This window comes from Telmatherina bonti (assembly GCF_933228915.1).
Source record: "Telmatherina bonti genome assembly, chromosome: 1".
NCBI lineage: Eukaryota > Metazoa > Chordata > Actinopteri > Atheriniformes > Telmatherinidae > Telmatherina > Telmatherina bonti.
The window spans coordinates 43,349,748-43,360,634 of record NC_136619.1 but is presented as its reverse complement, the minus strand read 5'-3'; the positions used below and the strand labels follow the sequence as shown (position 1 = coordinate 43,360,634).

The window sequence follows — 10,887 nt, the reverse complement described above, 5'->3', positions numbered from 1 at the left end:
ATATCAGAAATGAGCTGATTGTAAAAAATAAAAAAAAAGTAAAAAAATTCCAAAGTTTTATGAAGAAAAAGCAGAAAATGTTTTGACTGAAGAAACATTCAGACAGAATTTATCCTTCGTTTAAAACTCATGTCAGGAAATAAGATAAATGTTTTATGTTTTTATCATTTAGAACAAAACATTTCATTTCCCAGGTTTACATAGTTTTACATTTGTTTGTGTTTTTGGCTTCATAATAAACAATTTGTTGCTTTTTACTGGAAAAATGAGAAGAACACATCATAGTTTATGTTTTCTTTTAAATCAACTATAAAATCTCCATGAAATCCACACAAACCAGAGCTAAACAGGAGGAAAATGTCATCATCATCATCCTCATCATCATCATAATAATAATAATAATAATAATAATAATAATAATAATAATAATAAAGGATTTTACTGGAAAAAGTAAAAAATATTTACAGATTAATTTGAAACAATGAATAAAGTTTAATTATCAGTTAATTTGTTTCATTTACAACTAGTATAAATAAAGTTTCATCTTTTTTCCCCAGACGAGTTAGAAGAGAAAAGATGAAAATCAAACATTTATGAATATTTAGAGCAGATTTTCCTTCGTTGCTTCATTGATCACAGATAAAGATTGATAAACAAACAACAGTTTATTTTATCTTCATGCAGCAAACAAACATTTTTATTTAAATTGATGTGTGAGATTATCATCATCAACCAGCCGCTCCAAGTTTTTATAACCTGGAAATTTTATTTGAAATCAAAATGCAGATTTCTGACAAATTTATACAAAAATCTTTTTAACAGAAATTTTTTTTTGTTCAGGAGAAAAAGAGATTTTTATCTGATTAAATTAATATTTTTATCTGATTAAATTCACATTTTTATCTGATTAAATTCACATTTTATCTGATTAAATTCACATTTTTATCTGATTAAATTCATATTTTTATCTGATTAAATTCATATTTTTATCTGCTAAACTGGACGGATGATTTATGTTCACCTCTAAATGTTTGTCTTTATTATCATATTAGTTTAAAGTAACCACTGAGAAATGAAAGGAAATTATTTAATGAATTTATTGAATAAATTAAAACTTTTGTTTCTTTAATGTCTTTATGAAAAATGTAATGGAAATGTTTTACAAACTACAAACGTTTTGTTATAAATTCAGGACAGAAAGATGAAATTGAGTTTGAAGGTTTCTAAAACTTGTTTCAAACCTTAATTGTTTATCAGGAAAACTTTGACATAAAAGTTTTTTAGTTTTCATCCAAAATGTGTAAAATCTGCAGCTGAAACAGAAAATCTCATTTTTCTTCTGGCTGATAAAAATCTCATTTTTCAGCTTCAGAAACTTTCGTTTTGTTTGGAAAAATCCAGAAAACTAAAAAGTTTAAAGCAGAAAAAGGACGTCAGACTGTATTTATCGGGTTTTTCTCCATGAAGGTCTTTAATGATCCGGATCGGTTTTAGCTCCATGCTTTTCTGCTTCAAATCCCCAAAAACAGGCAGATAAACAAAAACACGACGCGGACAGGAGGAACATGCAGCTACAGACACACCAGCAGCCTCCCAGTCCGACCAGTGGCACCAGTTACAGACACACCAGCAGCCTCCCAGTCCGACCAGTGGCACCAGTTACAGACACACCAGCAGCCTCCCAGTCCGACCAGTGGCACCAGTTACAGACACACCAGCAGCCTCCCAGTCCGACCAGTGGCACCAGTTACAGACACACCAGCAGCCTCCCAGTCCGACCAGTGGCACCAGTTACAGACACACCAGCAGCCTCCCAGTCCGACCAGTGGCACCAGTAAGGCAGAAATGCGCCTTCCAGGTCTGATTGTGCAGAAAAGCAGATGATTAGGTCTGGAACAGGTTCAGAGTCCTAACCTCCAGTTTCTGCTGCGCGTGCAGGAGGTCAGAGGTCACGTGAAGAGGAGTTTTAGGGTCAGCGCGCGACCACCGCGCACTGCAGCGCCTCGGCGGGCGCGCCCGGGCTGCTCTGGCCGGTCTGCGGGGACGTGGGGCTCAGAGACCGGGGCGAGGTCGCGAGGAAAGCCGGGATGTGCGCGGGGAGCCCCGGCAGACCGGGCACGGAGCCGGGCGTGGGCTTGATGGGCACCGGGATGGTGGGCAGGGTCTGCCCGCCGTGGCAGACGGACTTGAGCGGCATCCCGTAGGAGGAGAAGTCGCTGCTGGAGACGGAGTCCATCATGCCGGGGTACACGTGCGGCCAGGCCGGGGGGAGCTGGCTGTGCAGCGGGTATCCTGCGGGGGGGAAGGCCGCCAGCCCCCCCGGCATCTTGTACTCTCTGGCGATGATGTTCTCGATGGCGAACGGGTGTTTGAAGGCGGCGGGCGGCGCGGAGCTCAGGCCGTACCCCCCCGGCAGCTGCGGGAGGTGCGCGGCGGCGTGCAGCGCGCTGAGCCGCAGCTTGGCCTGCTGCTGCTGCTGCTGCTGCTGCAGGTAGAGCGCGGCGTCCTGCGGCTTGCTGGGACCCAGCGGGTCGCTGCTCTGCACGCCGCCCGCCTTGAAGCGCTTCCTGCGCCGCAGGAAACTCCCGTTCTCGAACATGTCGCCGCAGTTCGGGTGCAGAGCCCAGAAGCTGCCCTTCCCGGGCTGCTCCGGTCTGCGCGGGATCTTGATGAAGCAGTCGTTGAAGGAGAGGTTGTGGCGCAGGGAGTTCTGCCAGCGCTGCGTGTTCTCCCGGTAGTACGGGAACCGGTCCATGATGAACTTGTAGATCTCGCTGAGGGGGAGCATCTTGTCCGGGCAGCTCTGGATCGCCATGGCCGTCAGGGAGATGTAGGAGTACGGAGGCTTCTGGTCGCTGTACGTGTTCCTGCCGGGGCGAGGCATCGTCCGGTCGAACCGGACCGGACCCGGCCGGGTTCTGGTCGCTGCAGTCTCAGTCCGGGAACTTTCTCCAAGCGGGTCCAAGTTGTCAGAGCGCGTCTGCGCGCGGCAGTGCGCGGCAGAGCTGCGCGGCGCGCATCGTTCCGGCTTTAAGGCGCAGTTCGAGCCGAGGGTCCGACACGGAGCTCCGGGGGTCCCGGTGCGCGCGCGCCGCGGTGCGCGCCCTTCCTACGCGGCTGCTGCCTCCTCCGTGTCCCTCCTCATCTGCGGGACGGAGGTGACTCCCCCGGAGAGGAGCTCCGTTAAAGGGGGCATTCTGCACCGTCACGTGACCAGAGCCGGGGTGGGGGGGGGGGGGGGGGGGGGGGGGGGGGGTCGGGTGGTTCCACACGCATCTACATGCACGCGCGGAGTCGAAGTTGCAGATGAGCCGCGCGCTCCGAGGGGCAGCTGGAGAGTTTGCCAACGCACGCACGCGTGTGTGCGTGTCGGGGTGTGGGGGGGGGGGGGGGGGGGGGGGGGGGGGCTCACCAATTTGTTCTGACTAATCGATCCGCAGAGAGTTCCGCACGCGCCTCTTTGCGCTGCTTCTTCCCGCGTGCCGCGGAGCGCGCGCGGCTCAGGTGAGTCAGAGATGAAGGAAAGAAACATCTTCATCAAACATCAGAAAGAAGCTAAAAAATTCTCTGATTACATTTAATGTCTTAAAATTTTCTCATTTTTATTAATTTTGCAGAATTTTTAAAAAGTTTTTTTAAAAAAAAAAAACAAACATTTTATTTACTGAAGATTAAAGTTGTTTTTTTTTTTATCTCTGAATTTGTTTTTCTTTTGTTTTGTTCATGTTTGTTTCAGTTTTTATTCAGAATTTAAATTAAATCATTTCAGAAAAATAAACTAATTAATGGAATCAGAAACTAAAAGAAGAAATAAATTGACCGTTTAGTGTCTTTTATCTTTATAATTATTAATGAATAAATATCTCAGATTTTTATTGTATTTTAATAAAGTTTATTAAGTTTTAAACGTTTAAAATGAAAAATTGCATTTAGATCAATTCTGTATTTTAGTTTTTCATTTTGTCTGAATTCAGAATGAATTTGTTTATTTTCTGGATCTGAGTTTGGTTTTGGTGTTTCATGTCGGAGGAAGAGGAGGAGGAGGAAGATTGCTTCTCGTTTTACATCCAAATTATTTGGATGTTTTTTCATAAAAACAATGAAAACAAACTTTCTGCAAAAACAAGAATCTTGACTTGATAAAATTTTTCATAAAAACTACAAACATAAAAAAATAATCCAACGCTGAGGATTTTATAAATAACATAAAATTAGTCAAATAATAATGACAATAAAATATGAATAATGGGGAAAAAAAACTAAAATCTGCTCCGGATGATGTGATAAATGAAATAAAAGTTCATTTTAATCAAATAGAATATTGACAAATATAAAAGAAATAAAATGTAAATAAGTTTAAAGAAGCTGCTCTTAATGTAAAGGAAATAAAAATGTAAAAATATTTTAAACATATTAAAATATATATTAAAAAAGAATAAATAAAATTAAGATAAATGTGAACTATAAAAAGAAAAATTGCGTCCTGGTGATGAAATAAATCTACTGAACGTGAATTAAAACACAAAAATAAAATACAAATAAAATGATAATAACTAGAAATAATAAAATCTGATGCTTTTATTTTCAGAGGAACATAAAGACGTCGTTTCTGCAGCTCTTCATCATCATCATCATCAGTCACAACACACACACACACAGTGCTGCTACCTTTGTGACGACACGACAGTTTTCACGTGTTGGACCAATCAGCTTCCAGAACACGTCACGCCAACTGGGAGGAAAACTGGGAACGGAAAAGTCAGACGTAGAGGACGAGGAAAACACTTTGAATAAATGAAGACGCTGAAGAAAACTTCCAGCCATTAAATAATTTTTTTTTAAAAATCATTAAATTAATCATAAAACTTAAAGAGTAGAAATCAGATAAAGACAAAATAAAAACCTGAACATCCTCTGCAGCCCTGAGATCCTCCGGCAGACTGTTGTAGGCGGGGCCAAACCTCCGGAGCGACGCCTCCCTGCTGATACGGCTGTCCGTGTGTTCCCCAGATGTTCTCCTGGTGTTCTCCAGATGTTCTCCGTGTGTTCCCCAGATGTTCTCCTGGTGTTCCCCAGATGTTCTCCTGGTGTTCTCCAGATGTTCTCCGTGTGTTCCCCAGATGTTCTCCTGGTGTTCTCCAGATGTTCTCCTGGTGTTCTCCAGATGTTCTCCTGGTGTTCCCCAGATGTTCTCCTGGTGTTCCCCAGATGTTCTCCGTGTGTTCTCCAGATGTTCTCCGTGTGTTCCCCAGATGTTCTCCTGGTGTTCTCCAGATGTTCTCCTGGTGTTCTCCAGATGTTCTCCGTGTGTTCCCCAGATGTTCTCCTGGTGTTCTCCAGATGTTCTCCTGGTGTTCTCCAGATGTTCTCCGTGTGTTCCCCAGATGTTCTCCTGGTGTTCTCCCGATGTTTTCCTGGTGTTCTCCAGATGTTCTCCGTGTGTTCTCCAGATGTTCTGCGTGTGTTCTTCAGATGTTCTGCGTGTGTTCTCCCGATGTTCTGCGTGTGTTCTCCCGATGTTTTCCTGGTGTTCTCCAGATGTTCTCCTGGTGTTCTCCAGATGTTCTCCTGGTGTTCTCCCGATGTTCTCCTGGTGTTCTCCCGATGTTCTCCTGGTGTTCTCCAGATGTTTTCCTGGTGTTCTCCCGATGTTCTCCGTGTGTTCTCCAGATGTTCTCCGTGTGTTCTCCAGATGTTCTGCGTGTGTTCTCCAGATGTTCTGCGTGTGTTCTCCAGATGTTCTCCTGGTGTTCTCCAGATGTTCTCCTGGTGTTCTCCCGATGTTTTCCTGGTGTTCTCCCGATGTTTTCCTGGTGTTCTCCAGATGTTCTCCTGGTGTTCTCCAGATGTTCTCCGTGTGTTCCCCAGATGTTCTCCTGGTGTTCTCCAGATGTTCTCCTGGTGTTCTCCAGATGTTCTCCGTGTGTTTTGGGAGAGTGGCAGCTTAGCGGTTCATGACGTGGACTCTGGTCTGGAAGCCGTTTCTCGGCCGCGACCTGCAGCAGGAACAGTGATGGCTTCCGACTCCACACAAACTGCGTAGCCAGAACCGAACCGAACCGACGCCGCGTGGAACGATAACCTGATGATGACGTCATCTCACGGTATTCCAGAAACAGAAGAAGCCAAATGGAGGACGAACTGAATGACAGGAGTACAGGATATAAAATCCACCGATAAATACCGATACCAGACCTACGACCACGATACCAAACCAGTGTGATACCGAAACGATATCAAACAACAATATCAATATACCTCAAATTTAATAATCTTTTAAAGATCTTTGCTTTAATTGTTGAACAAAACATTTTAGCGTTTTAAATTTCAATTTGTTTGTCTGTAAACTATTTAAAACAACATCAACAATCTTAACGCTATAATAAAATAACTCCTTTTCTTTGATCTCGGAGCGTTTGAGAAAAATCACCTGTAGAAATGACCTGAAAAGCAAAACTATCACATTCTTTTTTTATTTATTTGTTTTTTTCGTTCCCAAAAACCTCGACTTCATCAGGCTGCGGTGGGACAATGCAGAAAGCAGACCTGGTAGCTTCAGTGCGAGCTTCACGCCACAGAATCAGAGCACAGGAACGCCATCGAGGTGTCTGGTGAACACTGATCAGTCAATTTTATCCCTGTAGCGTCATTTTAAACTTTCTGGTCGTTAAAACTGTCGGGTCCAGTTGGTTTTACAGAACATCTGTGTTGGGTTTATTCTATGTGGCCTCACAAAATGGCGGCTGTTGACGTCCCAGAGTGCACTGCAGGATGTGAGAAGAGGCTCTCGGCCGGCAGCGCCGCCTCTTCCTACAAACCCTCTTCCGGGTCCAATTCTGGTTCTGATGCGAGCTTGTGAACCAAAGCTGGAGTCTGATTGGTCAATAGACAAGTCAATCATCAAACGTTTTAAACTGATGAGAACGGACGGGTTCATGTTCAGTTCAACTTTATGTGTACAGCGCCACTTCACAACCATGTTGTCCCAGTACATCCACATCATTTCCAGTCAATTCATACATATCCTATAATAGAAACCAGCTGATTGCATCGAGTCATGACTTGGATCCAATCCTCCATCCTGAGCTGCACGAGGCGACAGTGGGAAGGAAAAAACTCCCCTTTAACAGGAAGAAAACCTCCGGCAGAACCCGGCTCAGAGAGGGCAGCCATCTGCCTCGACTGGTTGGGGTGGAGACGACAGGAAAGACAGATCAACATGTACAACTGCACTTATTCAGGAAGACAAAAGGAGAAATAAGTTAGAGACGGCAATATTGGCATATATTTATACATTAATATATTAGAGAAATAGAGCGAGGTACTTCTCAGTGCATCAGGTAACATCCCCATTGCTACATAAGTAATGGATGGCTAGACTACCCATAACTATAAGAGCAATGAGCAGAACCTGGACAGTTGGGTCCCGTACATGCAGACTCCAACTCAGGAGATGCTCATATCCTAACTATAAGAATCATGTTGGAGCAGCTTCAGCCAATCAGAGCAGAGACGCTGATTCAGGCAGATTTCAGGTGGTTCTGATCCACCGGGTCTGGACTCTCCTCGCTGCTGATATCAATATCTAATTAATAATTAGTCATGTTCTCCTCAGGAGCTCCACGACGTCAAACTGGTTTGTGAATTTAATTATTAGCAGCCATTTTGTTTCCATGTCGCCTCATTACTGTCAGGATTGATGAAACACAAACTTCATTAAAGATTGAAGCGGGATTCTTTAATTGCGGGCCGCCCTCTCCGAAAGCGGAATTAGCCAACTCAGTGATGTGCAAATGAGAACATTATTTAGGAAACAAGCTGGAAGTAGTTATGCTAATTCACTGGGGCTCCCAGTTGCAGACCTTTCCTCTCGCCGCCGCAGATTCATTAAAAACACGCCGCAGATTTACTGTAGCGGCCTCGCCAACGCCGCTTCATTTATTCAGATTTATGGAGAACGACTGCAGAAGCAGCCGGTTAATGAGCTCTTCCTGTCTGGCAGCGCTGGAGGCCGGGCCGCACGCCTCGGAGAGGAGGGGAAAGGTCCCTGGACCGAGCCGGACCGACCCGGACCCGGACCCGGACCGACCCAGACCGACCCGGACCGAGCCAGACCGACCCGGACCCGGACCCGGACCGACCCAGACCGACCCGGACCGACCCGGACCGAGCCAGACCGACCCGGACCCGGACCCGGACCGACCCAGACCGACCCGGACCGACCCGGACCGAGCCAGACCGACCCGGACCCGGACCGACCCGGACCGACCCGGACCCGGACCGACCCGGACCGAGCTGAACCGACCCAGACCGACCCGGACCGAGCTGAACCGACCCAGACCAACCCGGACCGAGCCAGACCGACCCGGACCGACAAGGATCCGGACCGACGCGGACCGAGCTGAACCGACCCAGACCGACCCGGACCCGGACCGACCCGGACCGAGCCAGACCGACCCGGACCCGGACCGACCCAGACCAACCCGGACCGACCCAGACCGACCCGGACCGACAAGGATCCGGACCGACCCGGACCGAGCCGGACCGAGCCAGACCGACCCGGACCCGGACCGAGCCAGACCGACCCGGACCGAGCCAGACCAACCCGGACCCGGACCCGGACCGAGCCAGACCGACCCAGACCCGGACCGACCCAGACCGACAAGGGCCCGGACCGACCCGTACTGAGCCTGACCGACCCGGACCGAACCGGACCGACCCGGACCGACCCGGACCGAGCCAGACCGACCCGGACCGACCCGGACCCAGACCGACCCAGACCGACCCGGACCGAGCCAGACCGACCCGGACCGACCCGGACCCAGACCGACCCGGACCGAGCCAGACCGACCTGGACCGACAAGGACCCGGACCGACCCGGACCGAGCTGAACCGACCCAGACCGACCCGGACCGACCCGGATCCGGACCGACCCGGACCGACCCAGACCGACCCGGACCGAGCTGAACCGACCCAGACCGACCCGGACCGACAAGGATCCGGACCGACGCGGACCGAGCTGAACCGACCCAGACCGACCCGGACCGAGCCAGACCGACCCGGACCCGGACCGACCCAGACCAACCCGGACCGACCCAGACCGACCCGGACCGACAAGGATCCGGACCGACCCGGACCGAGCTGAACCGACCCAGACCGACCTGGACCCGGACCGACCCAGACCGACCCGGACCGAGCCAGACCGACCCGGACCGAGCCGGACCGACCCGGACCCGGACCGAGCCAGACCGACCCGGACCGAGCCAGACCGACCCAGACCCGGACCGACCCAGACCGACAAGGGCCCGGACCGACCCGTACTGAGCCGGACCGACCCGGACCGAACCGGACCGACCCGGACCGAGCCAGACCGACCCGGACCCGGACCCGGACCGACCCAGACCGACCCGGACCGACCCGGACCGAGCCAGACCGACCCGGACCCGGACCGACCCGGACCGACCCAGACCGACCCGGACCGACCCGGACCCAGACCGACCCGGACCGAGCCAGACCGACCTGGACCGACAAGGACCCGGACCGACCAGGACCGAGCTGAACCGACCCAGACCGACCCGGACCGACCCAGACCGGCCCGGACCGACAAGGATCCGGACCGACACGGATCCGGACCGACCCGGACCGACCCAGACCGACCCGGACCGAGCTGAACCGACCCAGACCAACCCAGACCGAGCCAGACCGACCCGGACCGACAAGGATCCGGACCGACGCGGACCGAGCTGAACCGACCCAGACCGACCCGGACCCGGACCGACCCGGACCGAGCCAGACCGACCCAGACCGACCCGGACCGACAAGGATCCGGACCGACCCGGACCGAGCTGGACCCGGACCGAGCCAGACCGACCCGGACCGAGCCAGACCGACCCGGACCCGGACCGACCCAGACCAACCCGGACCGACCCAGACCGACCCGGACCGACAAGGATCCGGACCGACCCGGACCGAGCTGGACCCGGACCGAGCCAGACCGACCCGGACCGAGCCAGACCGACCCGGACCGAGCCGGACCGAGCCAGACCGACCCGGACCCGGACCGAGCCAGACCGACCCGGACCGAGCCAGACCAACCCGGACCCGGACCCGGACCGAGCCAGACCGACCCAGACCCGGACCGACCCAGACCGACAAGGGCCCGGACCGAGCCAGACCGACCCGGACCGACCCAGACCGACCCGGACCGAGCTGAACCGACCCAGACCGACCCGGACCGACAAGGATCCGGACCGACGCGGACCGAGCTGAACCGACCCAGACCCAGACCGACCCGGACCGAGCCAGACCGACCTGGACCGACAAGGACCCGGACCGACCCGGACCGAGCTGAACCGACCCAGACCGACCCGGACCGAGCCAGACCGACCCGGACCGACAAGGATCCGGACCGACCCGGATCCGGACCGACCCGGACCGACCCAGACCGACCCGGACCGAGCTGAACCGACCCAGACCAACCCGGACCGAGCCAGACCGACCCGGACCGACAAGGATCCGGACCGACGCGGACCGAGCTGAACCGACCCAGACCGACCCGGACCCGGACCGACCCGGACCGAGCCAGACCGACCCGGACCCGGACCGACCCAGACCAACCCGGACCGACCCAGACCGACCCGGACCGACAAGGATCCGGACCGACCCGGACCGAGCTGAACCGACCCAGACCGACCTGGACCCAGACCGACCCAGACCGACCCGGACCGAGCCAGACCGACCCGGACCGAGCCGGACCGAGCCAGACCGACCCGGACCCGGACCGAGCCAGACCGACCCGGACCCGGACCCGGACCGAGCCAGACCGACCCAGACCCGGACCGACCCAGACCGACAAGGGCCCGGACCGACCCGTACTGAGCCGGACCG

General features: G+C 52.0%; 1 protein-coding gene across 1 annotated transcript; it reads right to left on the bottom strand.

Moving 5' to 3' along the window:
- Positions 1-1,972: 1,972 nt before the first annotated feature.
- LOC306774769 (forkhead box protein B1-like) lies at positions 1,973-2,884 on the bottom strand (the record flags this gene model as incomplete). Its single annotated transcript, XM_079264935.1, has 1 exon — positions 1,973-2,884. The coding sequence occupies one exon, from the start codon at positions 2,882-2,884 to the stop codon at positions 1,973-1,975; it is 912 nt and encodes a 303-aa protein (XP_079121061.1).
- Between the last annotated feature and the right edge of the window lie 8,003 nt (positions 2,885-10,887).